At 41.9% G+C, this 27,584-nt stretch overlaps 1 protein-coding gene across 1 annotated transcript in view; it reads left to right on the top strand.

Annotated features, from left to right (window-relative positions):
• Positions 1-10,940: 10,940 nt before the first annotated feature.
• LOC120926735 overlaps positions 10,941-27,584 on the top strand; it is a 31,589-nt gene continuing 14,945 nt past the window's right edge. Inside the window, exons 1-4 of the mRNA XM_040336898.1 lie at positions 10,941-11,128; positions 21,021-21,082; positions 24,802-24,865; positions 26,951-27,125. Of these exons, the coding sequence (XP_040192832.1) occupies positions 21,037-21,082; positions 24,802-24,865; positions 26,951-27,125 (285 nt within the window). The 5' untranslated portion in view covers positions 10,941-11,128; positions 21,021-21,036. The remainder of the gene's footprint in view (positions 11,129-21,020; positions 21,083-24,801; positions 24,866-26,950; positions 27,126-27,584) is intronic.

Here is a 27,584-nt window from a genome sequence, read left to right as displayed (position 1 = left end):
ACAAAGAAAAATCCAGCCCCTGCCGGGGACGAGGATTTGCGAATGTGACCACGGGACAGCGCCTCCATCACGTACTCCTCCATGGCCTCATTCTCCGCAACCGACAGTGGATAGACCCTGCCGCGAGGAGGAACGGCACCAGGTTGTAACTCTATGGCACAATCGTATGGGCGGTGCGGAGGTAGGGCAACTGCGCGCACCTTATCGAATACATCCTGGTACTCCTCGTATTCAGGAGGCAACAGAGAGTCCGAGGAAGTACACAGCAACTTGACAGGCCCATGGATGCAACTAGCCCCACACTGTGGTGACCATGAGAGGATCTCGGCCGATCTCCAGTCAAAAGTCGGATTATGCTTCTGGAGCCAGGGGTACCCCAAGACCACCGAGTAGTGTGGAGACGAAATAACCTGGAAGCAGACTGACTCTCTGTGAACGGCACCAATGGCTATCCCCACTGGAAGGGTCTCATGAGTCACGTGTGACGGCTGGAGGGGTCTGCCGTCTATCGCCTCTAGAGCCAGCGGGGAACCTCGAGCCTGCAGAGGAATGGAATTGGCGGCAGCGAACTCACTATCAATGAAAAAACCACCAGCACCAGAGTCCACCAACGCCTGGGTCGTCACCGAGCCCCCGACCCAGAAGAGGACAACAGTGATCAGTGGTTTATCAACACGGGAAACCGGGGACGAGGAGACTCCACCCAAGATCTGCCCCCGACAGGATCTCAGGTGCGAGCGTTTCCCGGACGGTTCGGACATGCCAACCGAAAATGCCCACCGAGACCACAGTACGTGCATCGTCCCTCGCGTTTCCGAAGTACCCTCTCCCCCTCGGACAGGCGAGCAAACCCCAGCTGCATGGGTTCACCCCCAGACAAGTCAACCCCAGGAGGCGTGGGAGGAGAGGGAGGCACGGGTGGGACAGCAAACGTAGGCGCCAAACTGTTAGGAGGCCTCCGCAGGCTCTCCTTAAAGGAAGGTCTCTCCCTGAGTCTGGTGTCAATCAAAATCAGGAAAGAAATAAGAGCCTCGAGCTCCACTGGTAGGTCCTTAGCTGCAACCTCATCCTTCAAGGCATCCGAGAGACCATGAGAGAAAGCAGCGACCAGAGCCTCATTATTCCAGCCCACCTCTGCTGCCAGGGTACGAAACTCAATGGCGTATTCGGCTACGGATCGTGAACCCTGTCTGACGGACATAAGGAGCTTCGCAGCAGAGGCGGCGCGAGCCGGCACATCGAATACCTTCCGAAGAGAAGCAACAAAACCGGAAAACTCGGCAACCACCGGATTGTTGTTCTCCCATAAAGGGCTGGCCCAGGCCAAGGCCTTGTCCGAGAGCAGCGAGATCAAGAAGCCCACCTTTGATCTCTCAGTGGGAAAGGCATGTGGCAGCAACTCGAAATAAATGCCCACTTGGTTAAGGAAACCTCGGCACTGAGTTGGCTCTCCCCCAAATCGCTGTGGAAGGGGGGCAGAACCGGTCATACCCCGAAACACCGCAGGCGCAACAACAGGTGTCGGGGTAGACTCTGGCGCAACAACCGGAGCGGCAGTAGGAGCGGGCCCAGGAGCGACAACCGACCCATCGGCAACGGGAGCGAAATGAGCCGTGCGTTCAAGCAGGGTTTGCAACGCCACGGCGAACTGACCCAACAGGTAATCCTGCTGATCAAGTCTGGCAACCAGCGTGGGTAGCGAGGATGGCCCTGTACCGTCAAAATTCATGGCTTGGTCCTAATGTCACGGAACCATGAACCAGACGTACAACAAGAGATAAGTGAAAATAAGAAGGCTTTATTGAAAATCAAGCTGTAAAGCAAAAGTCCAAACGGATGGTTAAACAGAGTCTTGCGAAGCCAGAGGTCAGGAACCAGAAGGGTAGTCGGACGAAGCCAGGATCAGGAACCAGCAGGGAAGTCAGACGAAGCCAGGATCAGGAACCAGCAGGGAAGTCAGACGAAGCCAGGATCGGAACCAGAAGCAGCAGCAGTCTTAGAAGCATGTGAACACAGGAGGACCAAGCAAGGAACTGAAGCCACAGAGCTCCTATATATGTGAGCCAGGCATCCAGCTCCTCCCAGTGGGAAGGAGGAGCCGCAGGGTGGGAGGCTACAAGAGTCCCAGAAACCAAGATGGCCGCCAGCACATGTCAAACGAAGGAGACAGGAGAGAGGTAAGACCATGACAGGCTCTTCCTGTTTACATTGTGATCAGCCGTGGTTGGACACGGCTGATCACGTGGTAAAGAGTCTCCGTGAGAGACTCTTTACCGAGATCGGTGTTGCGGGGTGTCAGACTGACACCCCGCAACAACAATCGCCGCTATGCACGCCCCCGGGGCCGCGCAGCGGCTCAGAATCCTGAGGACGTCATATGACGTCCAGTCAGGATTCTACAACCACTTTGCCAACGTCAATATGTCATTGGCGGGCGGCAAGTGGTTAAAGTACAAAGGCAAAACTTTTTTGGGATTTGGTTAAAGTGAAGATGGATTAGAACACCTGTCAGATTTTATTGCGGTCTGTGCCCCAATTAGGGAGATCCATTCTCCCTCTTTGTTCTGTTTAGCGTTATCATTGAAAGTAAAAGAAAATCAAAAAGTTTTGGTTGTCTCCAGAAAAGTAATAAAGGGGCAATCTTACAATGGGGACAGTAGTTCTGGTGGCCTGGGGGTCCCCCCAGGGATTTCCTCTCACTTTCTGTCCTCTCACCTGTTTTGGCTACTGGACAGGAAATGAAGGGAAATTTCCCCAATTGGATACAGGTGGCAAAAAAAGATAAGCTGACAGGGATTATGATCCTCCATTACTCTATTCCAATTTTTTTTTAAAGTGCCTATAGCTGTACTTTAATTTATTTTGACAGTTACAGATCCCTGCAATCCATATGGCTTTTCAGAGGAAAATAAGATCATACGGGACAGTTCTTGTTGCTCAGTAGCAAGATCAGAGAATGATCCTAGTAGAAAATCCCTATAACAAGTAAGCAAGATAAAAAAAAGTGTGTTTAGTTACTGATGTTGTTGACCGCCAAAGATCAAAGTCTGCACTGTCTCAATTTCCTACTTACCAGTTCCTAAGAGGTATTCAAGGTGTTGAAGTCAAAGAACAAAGATCACAACAGGAAAAGGGAGCAATACTATTGGACAACATATACATGATTAATCCACACTTCTGCTTTTTATTGGTTATTTACTGGCAAAAAAGATTTCATTATACAACAATAAAAATTTCTAAGGCTCCCTACAATAATAAATTAGTCAATATCTGAGGACATTACAGCCAAGAAGGTAAAGTATGGCAGAGTTGACACTTATTCATGTGTAACGCCATGCCATTACAACATATATGTTGATGTTTATTATCTTGGCACTACAGTGTTATGCTGCACGGTGTGTGCCCTTAAAATAATTTTTATATAAAGTCCTATCCTATTAAATCCCGCCAAACACAAATTTTGTTTAACATCAATCTTAAAGGGGTTGTAAAGGTACAATTTTTTTTTCCTAAATAGCGTCCTTTACCTTAGCGCAGTCCTCCTTCACTTACCTCATCCTTCGATTTTGCTTTTAAATGTCCTTATTTCTTCTGAGAAATCCTCACTTCCTGTTCTTCTGTCTGTAACTACACACAGTAATGCAAGGCTTTCTCCCTGGTGTGGAGTGTCGTGCTTGCCCCCTCCCTTGGACTACCGGAGAGTCAGGAAGCCCTCTAACACACAGCTCCTTTTTCCATCTGCAACGTAGAGAGCGTCCTGACTCTCCTGTAGTCCAAAGGAGGGGTGAGCACGACACTCCACACCAGGGAGAAAGCCTTACTGTGTGGAGTTACAGACAGAAGAACAGGAAGTGAGGATTTCTCAGAAGAAATAAGGACATTTAAAAGCAAAATGGAAGGATGAGGTAAGTGAAGGAGGACTGCACTAAGGTAAAGGAAGCTATTTAGGAAAAAAAAAATTGTATCTTTACAACCCCTTTAAGTACCTGACTACCTATTTTACAAGATGCAATTCAATGCAATTAAATTCAATTAAATTATTGTTTTTATTGATGAAAGTCATTTTTGCTGAGTGAAATAGAAAGAACATATACAGTATAAAATTATAAAGAGGAAGTAAACCCTCCGAAAGAACAAAAAACCCTGCAAGGCAAAGGCATAATCAGCTAATATGCATAGCATACTGGCTGATTATGTATTACCTCAGATCGAGGCCCCCGCAGCGGTCCATGTCTCCCGCTCCGGCCGCTGACATGTTGTCCTGGAGTGACTTTCGGGTATCGCGGCTCCAGCGCTGTGATTGGCCGGAGACACGATGACGTCACTCCCATGCATGCACGCGGGAACGGCACAGTACAACTCAAGCTGCGGTACATAGTGCCATTGCTTCAGTTGGCTTAAGTGCGCATGTGCCGCATGACGTCAGCACATGCAAATACAGGGATACCTTCTAAACCGTGAAGGTTTGGGAGATATCCTTGTTAGCTACAGGTAAGCCTTAATATAGGCTTACCTGTAACATAAAGTTGTAAACAAGGGTTTACAACCACTTTAAGGAGATATTCCTATATCGTTTTTAAGAGTTTTTTTTTCCATACAGGGCATATATCTGTCTAAAGCTGTTAATGATTTAACCACTTCAGCCCCAGAAGATTTTCCCCCTTAATGACAAGTCATTTTTTGTGATACGGCACTGCGTCGCTTTAACTGACAATTGCGCGGTCAGGCGACATTGTACCCAAACAAAATTGACGTCCTATTTTTCCCACAAATTAAGGTTCCTTTTGGTGGTATTTAATCATCTCTGTGGTTTTAATTCTTTGTGCTATAAACAAAAATAGGCCGACAATTTTGAATTAAAAAACAATATTTTTTACTTTTTGCTATAATAAATATCCAACAAAAATAAAAATATTCTTCATCAGTTTAGGCCAATATTATTACTATTATTATTCACAATTTATATAGCGCCAACAGTTTACGCAGCTCTTTACAATGTAGAGGAAGGACAGCACAATTACAGTACAATTCAATACAGAAGGTACAGGAGGGGGTGGTGATACAAAAGGTAATAGCTGCAGAGTGATTTGATGGGGGTGGCTCAGGGACAGTTGTTAGGTGGGTGTGGGATAGGCTTCCCTGAATAAATGAGTTTTCAGGGATCTCCTAAAGGTGGACAGGGTAGGGGCTGATCAAACATACAGGGGCAGGGAGTTCCAGAGGATGGGAGAGGCTCTAGAGAAGTCCTGAAGGTGAGCATGGGAGGAGGTAACAAGGGAGCTAGAGAGCAGGATGTCCTGGGAGGAGCGGAGGGGACGATTTGGGTGATATCTGCAGATGAGGTTGGTGATGTAGGTGGGGGCGATGTTGTAAATGGCTTTGTATGTTGTGGTTAGCCTTTTTCAATTTTACATGTTGGGGTAAGGGAAGCCAGTAAAGGGATTGGCAGAGAGTAGCAGCAGTCACGGACTGGTTAGTGAGATGTATTAGTCTAGCAGAAGAATTCATAATAGAATAAAGAGGGTATAGCCTGTGTAAGGGTAGGCCATTAAGGAAAAGATTGCAGTAGTCAAGGCAGGAAATAATCAAGGAGTGAATAAGTTGCTTTGTGGTGTCAGTAGTCAGGAAGGGTCAAATTCTGGAGATGTTGCAGAGGTTAAGGCGGCAGGATTTAGCCAGTGATTGGATGTGGGGGCTGAAGGAGAGGTCAGAGTCAAGGATTACACCCTGCACCCTGGCATGTGTGGCAGGACCAATGGTTGTGTTGTTGATCTTAATGGTAAAGTCATGGGGGAGGAAATATAACAAGCTCAGGTTAAGAAAGATTGAGTTTGAGGAAGTGGTGTGACATCCATACCGATATGTCATTCAGTAAGTTTGAGATCTGTGAAGAGATCAAGGGGTGAGTTGAGGAGTGGAGAGATAGATCTGGGTGTCGTCGGCATAGAGGTGGTATTGGAAGCCATGGGAGGTTATCAACTGGCCCCTAGGAAGAGGGAAAGAGTGAGAATAGGAGAGGCCCAAGGACGGAGCCTTGGGGTACCCCAACAGAAAGAGGAAGAAGAGTGGAGGAGCTGGAATTGTAAGTGAAACTGAAAGTGCGCTGAGATAGGTAGTAGGAGAACCAGGATAAAGCAGAATCACGGAGGCCAAGGGAGTGTAGTTTTCTGAGAAGGAGCAGGTGATAGGTAATACAATATGTATTCTTCTACATATTTTTTGTAAAAAAAAATCGCAATAAGCGTATATTGATTGATTTGCGCAAAAGTTATAGTGTCTACAAAATAGGAGATAGATTTATGGCATTTTTATTATCATTTTTTTTTTACTAGTAATAGCAGTGATTAGTGATTTTTAGCGGGACTGCGACATTGCAGTGGGCAGATTGGACACGTTTGACACTTTTTTGAGATCAGTGACATTTATACAGCGATCAGTGCTATAAAAATGCACTGATTACTGTATAAATGACACTGGCAGGGAAGGGGTTAACACTAGGGGGCTATCAAGGGGTTAAATGTTTTCCCTGTGAGGTGTTTCTAACTGTGGGGGGAGGGAACTGACTGGGAGTACAGAGAAATCGCTGTTTCTAATCACTAGGAACAGATGATCTCTCTCTCCTCCCGTCAGAACTGGGATCTCTCTGTTTACATTGACAGATCCCCATTCCGGCTCTCTGTGGAGTGATCACGGGTGGCTGGTGGACATCAGCTCCCCCTTCGTGCAGAGGGCGCGTGCACGCGTTAGCTGTTAAATGGACTGATGTACAGCTAATGCGATTTTCGGGAATGAGCCGACCTGCAGCAGTATAATGACAGCGGCTGGTCGGCAAGTGGTTAATGGAGGAAATGTAAGTGATGTGAAAAATGTGAATCCTGAGTGAAAGTTGTGTGACTTTTGTGTGAAAAGAATAGACCCTTAAAGTAGTTGTAAACCCTTGTGCTTTTTCACCGTTTTACTTACCTGAGTCCTTTGATCCCTCGGCGGAGACACGCTCTTCCTCTCTGCCTGGGGTTCTCGGCTCTTGATTGGATAGATTGATAGCAGCGCAGCCATTGGCTTCTGCTGCCGTCAATCAAATCCAATGATTCAATCCATTTGATCCAATACTGGGAGCACGCTCGCAAGGTAGCCCCCAGGTAAGAGCTAATCTAGAAAAAAAACTAGGGTTTGCTAGCCCTTTAATATTGGATAGTTTTATATTAATATATTAACCAATTAAGGACCACCGCACGACTATATACGTCCTTACTTTGAAGAGGGATATCTCGGTAACGGCAAAAGCTGCTGCCACAACCAAGGTATCCATCTCTTAAGGCGGCAGTCCTGTAAACGATAATGGTGGTCTCTATGGCGGATTCGCCGCAAGATCACTGTTATCGGCGGCGGGAGAGGGTCGATCGGGTCCTCTCTTGTGCTAGGCATGGAAACGAGTGAGGGCAAGATGGCCCCCACCCGTATACATACCATAGCAGGGCGGAAGCAACGTCAAAACATCACCTCCGCCCATACGTCTTAAAGAGACAATTTATTTTTGCAATTTTTTTCAAATGACAATTTTTTTTTATTGTATTTTAGTCTAAATATTATATCTGAGGTCTTTTTGACCCCAGGTCTCATATTTGAGAGGACCTGTCACTCTTTTTTCTTTTACAAGGGATGTTTACATTCCTTGTAATAGGAATAAAAGTGACCCAATTTTTTTTTTAAATCATGTGAAAATAAATATAATATAGTAAAATAAATAATAAAAAAATAAAATAAAAATTTAAAGCGTCCCGTCCCGATGAGCTTTCACACAGAAGCGAGCGCATACGTGAGCAGCGCCCGCATATGAAAACGGTGTTTAAAGCACACATGTGAGGTATTGCCGCGATCATTAGAGTGAGTGCAATAATTCTAGCCATAGACCTCATCTGTAACTCAAAACATGCGACCTGTAGAGTTTTTTAAATATCGCCTGTGGAGATTTTTAAGGATAAAAGTTTGACACCATTCCACGAGCGGGCGCAATTGTGAACCGTGACATGTTGGGTATCAATTTACTTGGTGTAAAATTATCTTTCACAATATTAAAAAAAAATTGGGCTAACTTTACTGTTGTCTTATTTTTTAATTCAAAAAGTTTTTTTTTTCTGCATAGAAGTGCGCTTGTAAGACCGCTGCGCAAATACAGTGTGACAAAGTATTGCAATGACCGCCATTTTATTCTCTAGGGTGTAAGAAAAAAATGTATAATGTTTGGGGGTTCTAAGTAATTTTCTAGCAAAAAAATATTTTTTAACGTGTAAAAACCGAGTCTGGAAAACAGGCTTGGGGCTTAAGTGGTTAATGTGGTTTTACTAGAAGGGTTTTGTTTAGAATGTTCAATAGCATTCTTTTAACATTTTTTTATTTATTTCATCAATTTGTGTATAAAGTTCCTCACCTCTTTGTTTTTTCCTACTCTACGATTAGGCTGTATTGCAGAATAAAATGTCAGAGAGGGAGGCTGCACATTTACTTCTAGTCAATAAAGTTGTATCCAGGATCGAAGCATCAATGATCCTAATCCTGCATAAATCCATGCCTACCATGTCATATATTCATGTCTATCTAGACAACCCAAATGTATTTTTCTTCTAAAATATTATTGTTTCCTTTTGTATTTTTTGTGTATTGTTTATTACGCTACCAATAAATATATTTTCAACTCTAAAAGTAATAGCAAGAATTATACCAGGAAAATAAAAATTAAGAGATATGCACATGTTTTCTGCAGTTATTTTCATGTCTTGAGCTTCAACCAGTTATATATGATACTACAATGGCATACCTGCACAATATGGCAAAGATCAATGTGCAAGTTGACCTCATTCATTGCTTATCGCACAGTCTTTCAGTGATCGAGAAGTCTACTCACCAGGGCAAAACAATACAAGCCAGACAGAGATTACAATGCTTCCCAACCCTATCTGAAACTGGAAGATCAACAATGGATTTCAACTTGCATACAGAAAATTACTCTAAAACCATTAAAGGCATTAAGGCAATTCCAAAGCCAAAACTTATTTTATTTTAGATGGAAAAGATGAAGGTTAAAATTGTTTTTTTTGGCCATCTGTGTCTCGTCAGGGAGATTTCCCTTTACTTCCAGACGTGTAGACTCAACATAAATTGAGAGGATACTTCCCCAATGTTAAGGAAACCCCCTCTTGGACAGTTGTCACAGGAACAAGTGTCACCAGTGAAAGTTTTATTTTCTATTCTTTTTCTGGTGGAAACTCAAAATTATGGATTCACTGTCACTTTCATTCCTGGTGACACTGGGGATCAAGACATTTGAAGAGAGTGAATCTCCATAAGGGGTTCACAGACAGCAATACAAACCTGACAGTGATTCTAAACCATCACCACTATTTTCAAATCCTAAAAAGAAATCCTTTAGTTAAATTTTTTTTATTACTTAAAAAAAATGCATGAGTTGTGCGAGTTCTACACAACCACTTAAATCTGGGGGAAATGTAATGTACAAATGTTTATAAAGCTGTTAAGCCTACAATCATTTTGGCATAATTAGAATACATTTCTTTGTATGCCACTTGCTGAGACATCCTTTCTGTGGCTTGTCTGTGAGCTGGGGATAGGTTGTGGGGGCGGGTTTTGTATCCCTTGTATTTACATAGAAATCAGCCTGGTTTTGCAAGTTATCTTAAAGAGCGTTTAACAATCACTTTTGGTATTAGTTGTCCTGGGAAGTATATGGTGAGGATCAGTTACCTGTCTGTCTTGCCTCTTTTCTGATTGTGTAAGTAACAAGCTTTATCTTAAGTTTTGCAACACAACTTGCTTGCTTTATTGAGAATTGTTACATTTATGTTAACTCTTTTTCTTAACGATTTAAATGTGCAAAACATAATGCCAAGGCATCGAAAAATTCAGTATTTGCAATGCTCTCAATTTGGATGTTGCGTTCCTGAATTTTTGCAGTAGGAACACATTCAAAGAAATGCATCTTTTTCATGTTATCTTTTTAGATGTGTTTGATCAATACACTTATTATTATGTTGTTATTATTTAGGCAATGTTGATGGGTTTATAATATACCCAAATTCCAGTGTATAACAAGGTAATTGACTTTATTTTAGCTTTGGTGTGATTGTTTTAGACAAGCTAAATTCTTGATTACCTTATCCCACAGAAGCAAAATAATCAATATGTGTTTTTGTTAGGTATATCTAAGGGCTTGTGATTTTGCTTTCTACATTTTGCAGATGAAAATATAACTACATTGCATTTGTGTTTATCTTTGCTGTTGCTGGGCCTCCTGTTCACTAGAGTTTTGTAATCTGAGCCTATATGCAAGTCAATGGGAATAGAAACAAAAGCATCTCATGTGCGTCTCAAAAGCAAGGTGGCTTTCCCTAAAAAGCACATAAAAGAATATTGCATTTGATTAGCTTCTGAGCTTACACTAAAATAAGGTGATACAAAGAGCAATGATGTGCAAAGTGTGTTCATGGTAACCAGCTATCACCTTTCCTGTCAAAACAATTAAACTTGATTGGTTGCCAGGGTTACTGTAATTTGCACATTTGCTCAGCTAGGTTAGGGGCTTAATGAATAAGTATTGGACTGTTAAATGTATCACATGGTTAAACCCTGGGCAGACATTCCCTTGGCCATATTAAAGCATATACTGTATATTCTAGTTAGTAGATGTATAAAATGATGACATGCTTTGAATACACGTCTTTCCTTTAACAAACAGGAAAGACACTGCATAGTGAAATCTTAATTTTAATTTTTGTTCACCCCGCTGATGTCAGTTATGACGAAACTAGTAGGGTGGAGTCTATGCTAATTCTCACTACGCTAGTTCCTATGTGATCTGTAGATCGTTTTTTACCTTGGATTATTTTTTTATCCTTGTCTGTTTGGACTTAATGCTACCTCAATAAACCAGCACCTTTTTATGCTATGTTGGCGTTCTTCTCCTTTCTTTTATCATACTTGGGAGCGAGAAACAAAGAGAGCAGCCACCTGTGTTGATACTTCCATCATCCTGTTTGTATCCAAAGGACAGATCGTGTGTATTACACCAATCCACAATTTGCTATGCTCCTATAACGTGGAGTCTAGCCATCTGGTAAAGGCACAGCCTTTTTTTTATGTGGAAGGTGCACTTTTGGTGTTCAATCATTTATCATCACCCAGTCAAGAATATTTAAGAACTTAATTTAGAATTTCTTCACGGGTTTGAACATTTATATTTTAGATGTTCTCATGGATTTATCACTGTATATATAATTTGTATTTTGGTTTCATCACCTCCTATTTTAGCATGGCAATTATGTTTTTCTTTATTTTTTATGCACGAATGTACTGTTGTGTAATTGTCAGCTGCTGTTTTTATTTAGTATTTCACCTGCGCAATTTCGATCCACATGTTTACACTTCATACAAACATCGCTATAGTCATTTTTAATAATTTTATTAATTTACATGCAGAAATATATTTTCTATTCAGAGACCCAGTACCAGTCATTTCTATGAGTCAAATGCACCCTTCTTTCTTTTCCAATTTCAATACTTTATTAGCGAAAGCACATTTTCTGCATATTAGGCATAGTTCCTGCCGAGCAGATTGCCACATAGAAATGCATTTATAAGCCAGAATCAGAGCAAAATGAAAAACCTGCACTGTTGTGAATATTGCATTGTGAATGAACCTTAAGGCCGGAATCACACTAGTGCGTTGCTTTTTTGAGCTGCGTTGTCGTTGCAGATTTCTCTAGAGGGTGTTCTGCAGATCAACTGCGGTTTAGCTGCAGATCAGGTGCGAATTTGGAGACCTGGGAGAACTTCCGGGTGAGAGGAGAGTGGGGGAGAATTGTATTGAGCTGAATGAGAGAAACTCCTGCAGAGAACTGAACACATGTGCGAATTAGATGTGTACCCATAGAAGATAATGGGACTGAATTCGCACCTGAGCCGCACCGCAAGACATAAAAACCGCATGCGGTTTGGAGGCAATTCGCAGTGCGAATGCATCGCACATATGTGAACCAGCCTCATTGAAAACAATGTATTTTGAAATGTCCTGCGAATTAGATGCGGTTTAAACCGCACTCAATTCGCATAGGTGTGAACCTAGCCTAAATGCTAATATATATATATATATATATATATATATATATATATATATATATATATATATATATATCATCATTTTAAAAGCTTATTCTGTAAATATTTAAAATAATAAATGTGAAACACTTGTTGATGCGATGTGGTGCCAATCACAGATGCGTACTGCAACAGCGTGCTGTGGCCAATGCCTCAAACGTGATTTTTGATCTATTGTGGTGCATTGGATAACCCATTAAAATAATTAGGCCGCAGTAAAGCAACATATGTTAACACATGACACAACATCTGTGCATTTACATCATTACAGCTGACCTTGCAGGTTTGAAAGGACCTTTAATACAGAGTACACCCATGGCACAGAATTCACAAAGTATAACAGCAGCTGTGTAAATTCAGACAATCTTTCTCTGATTACGCCCTAGTTCACATTCAACGTGGCTTTGAAACCATGCAACTTCATCTGAAATCGCATGATTTCAAAGCCGCATTTCAGTGTGACTTCGGGTGCGAAGTCGCATCCGAAATTGCCAAAAGTTGTGCAGGAACTACTTTTACAAATCATGCAGCGCCTCAAAGGTGGCGTCGCACAGATTTGAACGGTAGGCTGCGACTTGTCATGCCATTTGGCCTGTCAAATCACATGACAATCAGTCCAATGTGAACGAGGGCAAAACGAGGGAAAGAGAGCAGACAGGGAGGGATAGGGAGGGCTTGATTCATCTGAGTAAATTTGAGCCTGAACTGTGAACATTGTAAACATGATTTTTTCTAACTTAATAGCTAAGATTAGACAAGTAAACACATGAAAAAAATAGCTTCTGGTTTTAATGTGAATCAACACAAATAGTATGTAAAAATACAAACAGTAGTTAATAATTGTTTAGATCATGGCAGGTATACTTAAAACTGGACTCTGGTCACAGAGCAAAACAATCCCCTGCATGACACCCCTCCCCCCATCTAGAAGGTGAAATTAGAATTTAAGGAAAGATTTTCTGATTATTTTTTTCTGTGTGCCTCTCTCTCTCTTTATTAATGTTTTATTTATGCCAGTTAATGGAGGGTGCTGGTAGCATCATCATACAGAAAAACAACAAAGTTTATTGGTGGTCTTTCTGTGACTAGTCTCACGGCACATATGAAAATACCAGTAGAGATGGGTCTATCTTATTTAAGTGTATATCAAGGCAACATTTTAAAAAGGCATTACATTTAATCAAAACGTGCACATTTACCCATGTTTTGTTTCTTAAGACCCTGAAACTACAGAAAAATACAAATTGACCTGACAAAAAATGCAGCCAGCTTTGAATTTCCAACTGTGGGCTGACAACGCACAGCATTTTTGTGGACTATGTGGTGTCAAAACTGCCTGTTATCTTTTGCTAAACGATTCAACCACTTCCACTGTCGTCTTATCCACAGCATAGAATCTAATTGACTTGCAGTCTAAGAAAAGAATGGGGGGGGGGATGTGGGGTTACATAGTCTCCCAGGAAGGGAGTACAGGACACAGACAAACAATTCTTCCAGATCTAAGGCTAAGGCCAGCAATAGACTGTTCGAATCTCAGCCGGTCAGCAGGAGCTGGCGGAGATTCCAACCGTGTATGGTCAGTCCAATCGATCATCTTGGGTACAATCAGCCTGCCTGATTTTACTTGCGACTATCGCTAGCGGCTGCTATAGCAATAATCACTGTCTTCCTCTGGCAGGCACAGCTTCCCTCACCCCCCTGCCGGGAGAACACAGTGTCTCAGCAGGCGGGATCCCCTGTCAGCACTGTCTATGTTTTTGGTTGCAGGAAAGAAATTCGCAACATCTATGGTCTGCATAAGGCTCAACAGAAGTAGAAAACAGGCAGTTTTTATTTGTAAGTTTTGTGATTAGCATTAGTTTTACAACAGAAAATTCACATAAAAAAAACAATTAACAAGTATTTTGTCCAATAAAACCAACAAGTAAAATTAAAGCTGGGCATAGATGGATAGTATTTTAAACAAAAATTCTTAAGAAACGTCAGGGTTGTAAAGGTTAATTTTTTATTTTCTAAATAGGTTCCTTTAAGCTAGTGCATTGCTGGTTCACTTACCTTTTCCTTTGATTTCCCTTCTAAAATTTTTTTTCTTTGTTTACTTTATCTGAATTTCTCACTTCCTGTTCCCCCGTCAGTAAGCTGTTCTGGCTGACTAACCCCCAGCCAGAACGGCTGGGATGATGGGGTCAAGTTTACTGAGGAGAAACAGGAAGTGAGAAATTCAGACAAAGAAAAAAAAACATTTAGAAGGGAAATCGAAGGAAAAGGTAAGTGAACCAACAATGCACTAGCTTAAAGGAACCTATTTAGAAAATAAAAAATTAACCTTTACAACCTCTTTAAGAAAACGTCTCAGAACACTTGAATGTCGTTTAAAAGATTTTGCTTGCTTTAAATATTTTATTTTGGAATTGGAAATTGGAATTGGAAATCTATCCTGTTACTTCAAATTCTCATCACTGTGGTCGAAAACAAACATAGATTTTGAAATGATTAGAAAAATAAACAAACTCTCTTTAACCCCTTAACGCCCGCCGCACGACTATTGGCACGGACAGGCAGAAGGACGTATATATACGTCCTTGCCTTCTAGCGGGTGGGGGGTCCGATCGGGACCCCCTCTGCTGCGTGCGGCGGGCGAGTTCCCTCGGGGAGCGATCCGGGACGACGGCGCGGCTATTCGTTTATAGCCGCTCTGTCGCGATCGCTCCCCGGAGCTGAAGCACGGGGAGAGCCGTATGTAAACACGGCTTCCCCGTGCTTCACTGTGGCGGCGTATCGATCAAGTGATCCCTTTTATAAGGGAGACTCGATCGATGACGTCAGTCCTACAGCCACAGCCCCCTACAGTTGTAAACACACACTAAGTGAACACTAACCCCTATAGCGCCCCCTGTGGTTAACTCCCAAACTGCAACTGTCATTTTCACAATAAACAATGCAATTTAAATGCATTTGTTGCTGTGAAAATGACAATGGTCCCAAAAATGTGTCAAAATTGTCCGAAGTGTCCGCCATAATGTCGCAGTCACGAAAAAAATCGCTGATCGCCGCCAATAGTAGTAAAAAAAAAAATTTATAAAAATGCAATGAAACTATCCCCTATTTTGTAAACGCTATAAATTTTGCGCAAACCAATCGATAAACGCTTATTGCGATTTTTTTTTTTACCAAAAATAGGTAGAAGAATACGTATCGGCCTAAACTGAGGGAAAAAAAATGTATATATGTTTTTGGGGGATATTTATTATAGCAAAAAGTAAAAAATATTGAATTTTTTTCAAAATTGTCGCTCTTTTTTTGTTTATAGCGCAAAAAATAAAAACCGCAGAGGTGATCAAATACCACCAAAAGAAAGCTCTATTTGTGGGGAAAAAAGGACACCAACTTTGTTTGGGAGCCACGTCGCACGACCGCGCAATTGTCTGTTAAAGCGACGCAGTGCCGAATCGCAAAACCTGGCCAGGGCATTTAGCTGCAAAATGGTCCGGGGCTTAAGTGGTTAAATATTATTTTCCTAAGAATTGACGTTCAAAATTCTATCGATCTATGGTCAGCTTAATGCACAGTGGAACATTTTTTCCAATCTCATTATGCATGGTCAGTATGTAAAGCCTTAATTTTCTATTTGCAATAACAATGGATATGGAAATGAGAAACCATTGTAGGATCTAAGGTCACTTTTAAAACTCCACCCAGATTTTACATCTATATGCTTGGGTGGTTACTGTTTTCTCAGCTGATCTTTTTATAAGGCATTTATTTCCTATAAGCATTTTTACCCTGCCCTGTTATTAGAGCATTTTAAAGACTTACTCATTCCGTTTCTCCCTGGCTGTAGAGTGACTTATTATAGTAGGGCATTGTTTAGGATCCTTTTACAAAAGCATTCCAAAGACGTCACTAAAGAGAAAAAAAATCTTTCACTTTGCTGCACCGTTGAGTGTTATCCAAGAGCCCAGACCTCCCAGAGGCAGTTTTGTAGACATCTGCTGGATTTCGTCCTCACATATACAACATAGTAAGTTGTTATTATTTATACAGCTTTGTGGTGTGTTACTAAATGTTGCTATAGTTCTGTATACTAACTTAAGATTTATTGATTACTTGATGCTTTGACTTATTTTTAATGCAGCATTAGGCCTCATTTATATGAGCAGCACATGCGTTAATGTGCACTGACTAAGTTATCATAGGGGCTATTTATAACAGACAATTTATTTGCATAATACTGCAGAGAACAGCATGATGGGAGGAGAACTCAGTAACATGACTTTGACAGGTCATATGACCAAGCTCTCCTTCTCATGACACTCCCCCACTTCCTCCTTCCCATTTATTAAGATGATAGTATTATTGCTGTGGTCCCAGAGCAACAAAGTAGAGGACATCTTTGTAAGGCATACCTGACGTGCCTGCGTTTTTTGTTTTTGTTTTTTTTTAAGCAGCGGAATGACTGTTATAGGGTCATAATGATGCTCTATAAATAATATACCCATGTTGTTCATTATTATTAGGGTTGTCCAGATACCGATACCAGTATCGGTATCGGTACCGATACCGAGTATTTGCGGGAGTACTCGTACTCGCGCAAATACCCCCGATACCTAAATAGAATACTTCCCCCCCTTTCCCCCCCGCCGCTGCATCGCACCGCCACATCAAGGGACATGGCTAGAGGGACATTGCTGCATATGTGAGGGACATGGCTAGAGGGACATTGCTGCATATGTGAGGGACATGGCTGCATATGTGAGGGACATGGCTAGAGGGACATGGCTGCATATGTGAGGGACATGGCTAGAGGGACATTGCTGCATATGTGAGGGACATGGCTAGAGGGACATTGCTGCATATGTGAGGGACATGGCTAGAGGGACATGGCTGCATATGTGAGGGACATGGCTAGAGGGACATGGCTGCATATGTGAGGGACATGGCTGCATATGTGAGGGACATGGCTAGAGGGACATGGCTGCATATGTGAGGGACATGGCTAGAGGGACATGGCTGCATATGTGGGGGACATGGCTGCATATGGTTGGGACATGGCTGCATTTGGGGACACATTTAAAAAAAGTATCGGTATTCGGTATCGGCGACTACTTGAAAAAAAGTATCGGTACTTGTACTCGGTCCTAAAAAAGTGGTATCGGGACAACCCTAATTATTATTATTATTATTATTATACAGGATTTATATAGCGCCAACAGTTTATGCAGCGCTTTACAACATCATGGAAGACATTATAGTTACAATACAATTTAATACAGGAATGATCAGAGGGCCCTGCTCGTTAGAGCTTACAATCTCATTGAAGAAAATGCATTTTTTTGGTCAGACTGATAGGCCCCATACACACGAGAGGATTTATCCGCAGATACGGTCCAGCGGACCGTTTCCACGGATAAATCCTCTCAAAGATTTCCGCTGATTTCGATGGGATGGAGTGTACACACCATCGCATTGAAATCCGCGCGGAAATCCTCTGCCGATGACGTGTCGCGCCGTCGCCGCGATTATGACGCGGCGAAAGGGCGCGACGCTGTCAAATAAGGAATTCCACGCATGCGTCAAATCATTACGACGCGTGCAGGGAATCCCTTTGGACGAATGGATCCGGTAAGTCTGTACAGACGAGCGGATCCATCCGTTGGAATGGATTCCAGCAGATGGATATGTTGTGCAGCACAGCAAATATCCGATCTGCTGGAATCCATCCCAGAGGAGATTTCTCCGCGGAAACAGATCCGCTGGCGTGTACACACCATAGGATCTATTCGCAGAAACCCATTTGCTGGGATTTATCTGCGGATGGATTCTATCGTGTGTACGGGGCCTTAGACATGCATAGTAACTAAAGTTATGGTTCCATGTACATGCTTTAAACACACATAAACTGATGCTGATGCGTGCTAGCACATCTAACGTACATACATTGCAAAAATGAAAACAAAAAGAACTGAAAACAATCCAAATGCTTCTGTAGATTTCATAGAAAAAACTTTGTGGATCCTTTTTCAAGTTCTGGCCTTGTGTGTCTGTGGTAATGCGCAGTGTAATAGCGTAAATGGTAATATAGTCGTACGGCTAAGAACTTCATGCTTCTATGTGATTTGCATATTACCTGCAATTGACAAGAAGCAAATGAGTGCTGATGTAATTTAATTGTAAGCCCCCATTCACACTAGTGTGTTTTCTTCAATGCTTGTTGTCGAACTACACTGCATGACAATGTTATTATTTTCTATGGTGCCTATTCATATCAATGCAACACAGCTGCAGCGTGTTTTTGAAATAGTGCGGACACTTTAATGGGAGCGCAGGTAAACTGCAAGTATACTGCATGTACATGAGTTTTTAATGCGTTATTATGTTTAAAAACAGTCTTCTCCTCCTACAAAAAAGGCATAAAAAATGCAAGTCACACTACAAAACCACATTATATTAACATAAAAATAAAAATGATAAATCACTTACTTATCAAGGCAGAACTAACAATAGCCAAAGTCTCTTTCAGCTCTATTAAACATTACTGGTGGCCAGTAAAGGCTTCTGTAAATAAAATAGGAATGGGAATACCTTCAAAACACCTTGGCCTCCCAACTGTGACCTTTTTAATAGGTCTGTGAAGGTAAAGTAGCATGTTCCCTGAAAGAAAGCAATCTAGTCTCCATACCACAGGTAATTTTTAAAACACACGCAGTAAAGCCAAAATGGGTCCTCTGAACAACTCTTTAAAGAAATCATCAGCTATGATATGAAAGACACTAGATATGACCTCATATCTGCCAACTAACGATAAACACGGAATTTAGGTTAATGTCTTTCTGGCATTTGTTGCATATATTAAAGAAAAATTGTGCTAATAATAAAAATACATAGGTCGTCATTGTTGACCTCTTTAAAATGTGGTAGTTATTTGAATATCGGGGTGACCCAATGGCTTTGATATTTTATTGGTCACAGGTTTCAGAACAAGAATTCAGCCATCTAGGTCATAATCAAGTCAGAACTCCTGGTAGGCCTTTAAGACCTGGTTGACCATCTTTTAATATCCAGCACTGAGGGCCACACCTAAAGTAAAGAGAGAGAAAGGTAAAACACACAGCTAAAAACACCCCTGTAGCATTGGGAGTTGCGCACTCAGCCAGTACAGCCAAGCTACATCCTGCAGCACCGGTTTCTCTGAGCAGGGACATCTGAGACTCAAGTGTGGTACACAACGCCGACTCTTCACACTGCACCCAGTGGCCAGTCTTCTATTTCCCTTAACCAATACTCACTTCACTTCCCACTTTATAGATTCTTTTTTGGTGGCTTTGGTAACAATGGAAATTCATGTATCTGCATGCCCAGGAACTTATACCCAATACTTCAAATGTGGAACAAAACAACATCTTAATTCTCAGAAAAGGCACTCACTTCAACAGCAATAAAGTTATTTAGTGCTGGCTGATACTTTTCTTGTTATTTAACAGTCTCACAATGTTTGGAATTCTCTGGGGAACACAGTCCCAACCTTGAGCTCCTCCAGAACAGGGGCATGCTGGTGCTCACAAGGTAGGGCTGGCTTGTGACCATGAAAAGAGGACATTGCCTTTCTTTGTCAAAGCAGAAGGACCTTCACACCCCAGCAACAAGCCCTTTCCACCAATCAGAGTGCAGGAACTCTGTTACCATACTACAGTGGAAAAGTACAATCAAACCTATTAAGGGCAGGCATTTGCATTACAAGTGATGGACCTATAGGATATTAAACAACCAAACAGTAACATCTATGGACAGAAAGTTGGTATTTAAGGGCCAGATTCACAAAAGAGATACAACGGCGTATCTCCTGATACGCCATCGTATCTCTGTGATCCGCCCGTCCTAACTATGCGGCTGATTCATAGAATCAGTTACGCATAGATAGCCCTAAGATCCGACAGGTGTAATTGACTTACACCGTCGGATCTTAGGATGCAATTCTAGGCCGGCCGCTAGGTGGCGAGGCCATTGCGGTTGGCGTAGAATATACAAATGACTAGTTACGGCGATTCACGAACGTCCGCGATGCCCGTCGATCTAAATTTACGTTGTTTCCGTAGCGATACGCGTCGTAAAGTTAGGGCTGCCTCCTAGGTGTTCTAAGCAATGTTAAGTATGGCCGTCGTTCCCGCGTCAAAATTTTAAATTTCACGTAGTTTGCGTAAGTCGTCCGTGAATGGCGCTGGACGCCATTTACGTTAACGTCAAACCAATGACGTCATTTAGCGCAATGCACGTCGGGTAATTACCCGACGGAGCATGCGCAGTACGTTCAGCGCGGGAACGCGCCTAATTTAAATGGTGCCCGCCCCATTTGAATTAGGCAGGCTTGCGCCGAGCGGATTTACGTTACACCGCCGCAAGTTTACAGGTAAGAGCTTTGTGAATCAGGCACTTACGCTGTAAACTTGCGGCGGTGTAATGTAAATCAGATACGTTACGCTGCCGCGGAGCAACGTAAATGTACCTGAATCTGGCCCAAAGTATTTGCACTGACTTGACAGGCAACTAACATTTTCAGAAGGTGAACAATGGAAGCCTATGTATTGCTTTCAGAACGGTTTTCCTTAAGTTTTTATTTTCTCACTCACTGTTTGGATTTGAAGTTTACATTATGGAAATTGAAACAGGAGTCAGTAATTGGGGCAGGGAGATCACACTGTTAGATCATTCATGAATAAATATAAAAATCCAGGGGCTAATTCAGCCTGCCAGGCTCCTTATATAACTTAAATATCTCTTTTGGATAGACTGACTTATTTAAAAACTAGATGTATCTGTCTGAGATAGTTTACTCATTGTTTTGTTTCTTTAAACAGGACATTGGAGTCTTTCATGGAGTGTACTATGTCTGTAGACATCTCAGACTGCTCACCGAGCGGTAAGTAATCTTATGCTGACGTTTATACTTTTTCAGTATTGTTATATGTTACAGCCAAAAATGTAAATGTCTTTTATTGGGATTTTATGTGATAGACCAACACAAAGTGGCACATAATTGTCAAGTGGAAAGAACATGATAAATGGATAAAAAATGTTTACGGATAAATATGTGAAAATTGTGGCATGCATTTGTATTCAGCCCCCCTGAGTCAATACTTTGTAGAACCAACTTTCGCTGTAATTACAGCTGCACGTCTTTTTGGGGACATCTCTACCAGCTTTGCACATCTAAAGTGACATTTGTGCCCATTCTTCTTGGCAAAATAGCTCAAATGTCAGATTGGATGGTAAGAGTCTGTGAACAGCAATTTTCAAGTCTTTCCACAGATTCTCAATTGGATTTAGGTCTGGACTTTGACTGGGCCATTCTAACACATAAATATGCTTTGATCTAAACCATTTCATTGTAGCTCTGGCTGCATGTTTAGGATGGTTGTCCTGCTGGAAGGTGAACCTCAGCCCCAGTCTTTCTTCTAAGATTGCGATTTGGCCCCATCCATCGTCTCATCAACTTTAACAACCTTCCCTGTCCCTGCTGAAGAAAAGCATTACCACAACACGATGCTGACACCACCATGTTTCACAGTGGGGGTGGTGTGTTCAGGGTGATGTGCAGTGTTAGTTTTCCGGCACACATAGCATTTTGCTTTTGGGCCAAAAAGTAACATTTGGGTCTCATCTGACCAGATCACCTTCTTCCACATGTTTTCTGTGTCCCCCACATGGTTTCTCACAAACTGCAAACAAGACTTCTTATGGCTTTCTGTCAATAATGGCTTTTTTATTGCCACTCTTCCATAAAAAGGTAAGATTTATGTGTGAAGTACACGATTAATAGTTGTCCTGTGGACATATTTTTCCACCTGAACTGTGGATTTCTGCAGCTCCTTCAGAATTACCCATTCACCTCTTGGCTGCTTCTCTGATTAATGCTTTCTTTGTCCGGCCTGTCAGTTAAGGTGGATGGCCATGTCTTGACAGGTTTGCAGTTGTGCCATACTTTCTATTTTCGGATGATGGACTGAGATGGACGGAGATGTTCAAAGCTTGTGATATTTTTTTTATAACCTAACCCCGCTTTAAACTTCTCCACGACTTTATCCCTGACCTGTCTGGTGTGTTTTTTGGCCTTCATGATGCTGTTCATCCACTACATTTTAGTTAGGGGTATCAGAGTAAAAAGGGCTGAATACATATTCACGCCACATTTTTCAGATATATATTTGTCAAAAATTTTGAAAATCATTTATCATTTTCCTTCCACTTCACAGGTATGTGCCACTTTGTGTTGATCTATCACATAAAATCCCAATAAAATACATTTACGTTTTTGGTTGTAACATGACAAAATGTGGAAAATTTCAAGGGGTTATGAATACTTTTTCAAGGCAATGTATCTCATGCTAACTGATTACAGACGGTCCCAGGGTTACAAACAAGATAGGGTCTGTAGGTTAGTTCTTAAGTTGAATCTGTTATTAAGTCGGTACAGGTACATTTTGTAAGTGGAGCTCCAGCCAAAAAAAAAATATTTTTAAGCTTTTTGGATAGCATTGGAAAGGGCTAATACCCGTGTAAAGTTTATTTTTCTGTCTGTTCACCTGTTCAGAAGATTTCACCCCACTTTCTGTTCCAATGACAATTGGCTTTTGAAAAATGTGGGTTGTTGTGGAAACAAGCCTTGGTGATAAAGCATTAGTGGAGACACCTTTTCCCCATAATAACTCTTAGGCCTCATACACACGACCGAACATGTCTGCTGAAACTGGTCCGCGGACCAGTTTCCGCGCACATGTCCGACCGTGTGTACCGCCTAGCGGACAGGTTTCCTGGCCTAGCGGACAGGTTTCCAGCGGACAAAAGTTTCTTAGCATGCTAAGAAACTTGTCCGGTGGAAACCTGTCCGTCGGACATGTCCGATGGTTAGTACGACTCATCGGACACGTCCGCTGGTTATGACATATAACCAATGGCCCGAAATCCCGCGCATGCGTCGAATTGATTTGACGCATGCGTGGAAGCATTGAACTTCCGTGTTAGAGAACGTCGGTGACGTCTACGTCACCGCGTTCTCTGTCCGCGGGGATTTTGGTCTGATGGTGTGTACACACATCAGACCAAAAGATCCCAGCAGACATGTCCGATGAAAACGGTCCACGGACCGTTTTCATCGGACATGTCTGCTCGTGTGTACAGGGCCTGACAGGTGTGAATTCCCCTTCCTAGGGGTAGATTTTCTCTCACTTCCTGTTATCTCCCTCCGTTTGTAAGTTGTAAGTCAGATGTTTGTAACTAGGGGACCACCTGTACACAGAGCTTTCCAGGCTACTCAATAATAAAGTATAACTAAAGGCAAAACTTTATTTTATTTTTTTCATTTTTGATGGTTGTTTGTAAGGGAAGTTATCTTCTTCTGTTTTTTGCAATTTGTATCCATTGGGGAGATGTCGCTTCACTTCCTGTCCCATAGCCAAAACATAAAATGCGAGGAAATCCCTCCAAAGTGAGGGAATCACTGTCACCAGGGTCACCAAGACTAGCATCCACATTGGAAGAACTCCTCTTGTTTCCTGTTCTGGTGACAACTCAAAATTTGTGATTTTGCTTTCACTTTCGCTTTCACTGAACCATAAACAGAACAAATAGAGAGGGTAAATCTCTCTAATGGGGACACAGGCAGCAATAAACATCTAACAGGTGTTCTAATCCCTCCCCACCCTTTCCAAATCTAAAAAGTAGGATTTTTTTAATACAGCTTACCTGTAAAATCCTTTTCTTGGGAATACATCACAGGACACAGAGCCTTAATTACTTAATGGGTTATGTAGTCACCACAGGTGATTGGACACTGGCAAAACCAATTAAAATTGAGTTCCTCTCCTATATAACCCCTCCCAAATGGAGAGTACCTCAGTTTTTTCACCAGTGTTTTTACCTTTAGTTTTACTTTAAGGAATATATTCAATTTGTATTATAATTCTAATGCAAAAACATTTAAAATTGCTCTAAACAGGTAGAATTCAAATTTTAAGGGAACAAGTTCTATTTGTAGGCTAGAAACTTTATCAAACTTTATGTATTTATAGACAAGCCTCTTACTCCTTGTTTGGCCTGTACAGTCTGAAATCTCTTTCTTGCTTTTTCCAAAAATATACGACACAGATGGTGACCTGGAGTACCACAACAATGTTTGGATTGTCATCCTTCTTTTTTTTTCACCTACCACGGGTTGCAGGAGTGAAAATAGCTTGATTCCCTCACCAATAAATTTAGTGTTAAAAGGGGAATCCCTCCCGCGGAGCTATCGCGTTCTTCCGGCAGGGAAGCCATCCCTGCCGGGAGAACACTGTGATTATAACAGCTACTACCAACAATCGCTTAAAAATTATGACAAGCTGGTTGTACCAAAGTTGATCAATCGATCAACTTGGATATAATCAGCCTGCCCATACATGGTTCAAATCTCAGCTTGTCCCTGCTGAACTGGCCAAGATTTGAACCCGCCTATGGCTGGCTTAAAGTGGGCATACCTGATGTGTCAATCCACTGGCCCCATATATTATCATAATTCAAGAACAGATTTCCTGTAAATAAATTCATCTTATTGGTGCTAATGCTTAACTACACTTGTCACTTTGTCAATTTCTCTTATTTCAGTGTACTTCTATATTGGAACAAATGACAGTGACGAAGAAGATGAAGGATTTGAAAATGACTACATGTAAGACGCATTTGTAAAAAACACGCACACCAAAAGGATCTATATAAAATACAAGGGGGGTTACAGCACAGCACATTGAGCATAAACTTATAAGCTACATCAAAAATAATATAGCATTTCAGGTAGGGTTGTCCAGATACCGATACTAGTATCGGTATCGGGACCGATACCGAGTATTTGCGGGAGTACTCGTACTCGCGCAAATGCTCCCGATACCTAAATAGAATACTTTTTTTGTATTTATCAACATGTTCTATGAAAATTCTTTGAGTTTTTTACTACTGCGTGACAAGCAAATAAAACATTTTTATTCATTTTTACTCATTTTTATTCTTTTATAATGTCTTGAGTTAGAGTTCTTCATAATTCTAAAGAAAATATCCTTAGTCTGTATTGTGGTTTGAAAACTGTCACATGACATTTAAAAAAAGTATCGGTATTCGGTATCGGTGACTACATGAAAAAAAGTATCGGTACTTGTACTCGGTCCTAAAAAAGTGGTATCGGGACAACCCTAATTTCAGGCATCCCTGCCCTTTTTAGTTACATGTACCATGCAGTGGAAATGGAAACACATGAGATGCTAAGGTGGTATAACATAGTTAGTCAGGTTGAAAAAAGACACAAAGCCATCTAGTTCGACCAATTTTTTTTTTTAGTTTGCATATTATGTGCATATATACTGAATGTTCAAGCTGGCCAGTTGCATCACAATTTGGTAGATGGTGTTAACTGTGTGCTTTATTTCATCAGGCCAATTGTACTAGTGGTAATGGTGGGCACTACAAGCACTGGGCAGATGTCTCCAATGCTTGTACAGTAGTTAATCTAGATTTAATTAGAAAAAAAAAAATCTTTCTTATAACCTTCTTATAAAGTTCAGTATGCTATATAATACCGAATATTTAATATAACCTCGTACAGTATAGCAGATTGGGCAGCACAATGGTACAGTGGTTAGCACTTTCGCCTAGCAGCAAAGGGGTCACTGGTTTGAATTCCAACCACGACACTACCTGCCTGGAGTTTGCATGTTATCCCTGTGGCTGTGTGGGTTTCCACCGGGAAACACTTCAAAGACATGTTGGTAGGTTAATTGGTTCCTGTCTAAGTTGGTCCTAGTATGTATATATGAATGTGAATTAAGGACCTTAGATTGTAAGCTCCTTGAGGGCAGTGACTGGTGTAAATGTATAATACATATGTAAAGTGCTTCAAAAATTGATGGAGCTATATAAGTACCTGAAATAGATAATAATAAGTTAATTCAGTTTGTATACCTCTTAGCAGCAGTGTTGGCCCGTCCATTAGGGGTGCCCTGTCGATGCGTCTGGGCCCCCTGACTGATCTACACACAGGGTGCCAGACCATGGATTCCAATGGGGGGGGGGGGGGGTTGAAGCACGTGGCTAGGGCCAAAGGGTCTAATAGGCTTCAAAGAAGGGTGGGCTCAGGGCGCAGAGCCCTGCGCTCCGAGCCCACCCAGTTGTGTGATAATAGTGTATAAATATTCACTATTCTCACAATGATTCTCCTTCCAGCCAATCAGGAAGCAGGTTTCCCATTTGGCCTGAAAGGAGAAGCAATGTTATTGGCCAAGGGGGAGGAGGAGGGAGGAGACGCGCATCCAAGGGAGAAGCATAGTGAAGACTGATAGAGCCACCACTCCGGGGATGGCTCACCATCCGGCTCAGCCACCCAGCACTCCCTGGCTCAAGGAGGGGAGATCAAAGTGAGGCCAGGGCAGAAGTAAGGAGGCCGCTCGTCTTCCACGGTGGTGGTGGTGGGGGGGGGGGGGGGCAGCAGGACAAGCCTGATCCTTGGAGCAGAGCAGGCTGAGCTTCCAGCACAGCTAGAGAACTGACCACAGTGTGTTTTTCTGCATAGTACAGCCAGTTTTTAATAGAAAAGCAGAGGGACTGACAGAAACACTGTGGATTTCACACAAAGGAAGCAATACAAAGAGAACAGGATACATTCTCATACAAGTACATGATACAGCAAGCATATATCAGGAATATGAAATGCTGGGGGTAACAAACACTTTAAGTAATTGTAAAGATAATTTTGATTTTGTGTCCCCAGGCCTCATTCTACACCATGTATACCACTTTTTACCCAGCTATGGAATGATATAAGCATTTGGGAAGAAGGACAAGATCCACCACTTAAACTTGCATTTCAAATACTGAGAATTCTGCAAGGACTCAAATTGAGTCCTCAGGAAAGCAAGCAATCTCGGGTTTACAATGCTTATCTGGTAAGTTTTGAAGATGTATGAAATACATGCAAAGTGACAACACTGCTCTTAGTATCAAAATCCTTTCATCCAGGCATTTTTGTAATTTACCCTAGTGTATTTATCTGTAATCTGGTGATCCTGGAACATACCAGCGTACAGTGTGAGAACACCCACTCAATGTTTCTAAAGCCAGTCATATAAAGCTTCATTTCAGTCAGCCTGCACAGCATAGATGAATGAATCTTCAGCTGCTGCTATTGTATTTTGACAGACAGCCCCCCGGCAGCTATCAAAATGCCCAAACAGTGCTTGCATCTGATTGGATGCCCGTGCTATTTGGCTGACAAATTCACACTCCTTCTATTTTTCAATCAAGGGATTTCGGTAGTATGAGGCTGACAGGGAAACCTTCTAAGCAAGTTTCATCCAGAACTGGCCAAAATTCACTCCTTGCATGGCCAGCTTTATTCACACAAA

This window comes from Rana temporaria, chromosome 2, assembly GCF_905171775.1.
Source record: "Rana temporaria chromosome 2, aRanTem1.1, whole genome shotgun sequence".
Classification (NCBI taxonomy): Eukaryota; Metazoa; Chordata; class Amphibia; order Anura; family Ranidae; genus Rana; species Rana temporaria.
The sequence above is the reverse complement of the archived record's forward strand: the minus strand, read 5'-3'. Positions and strand labels throughout refer to the sequence as shown.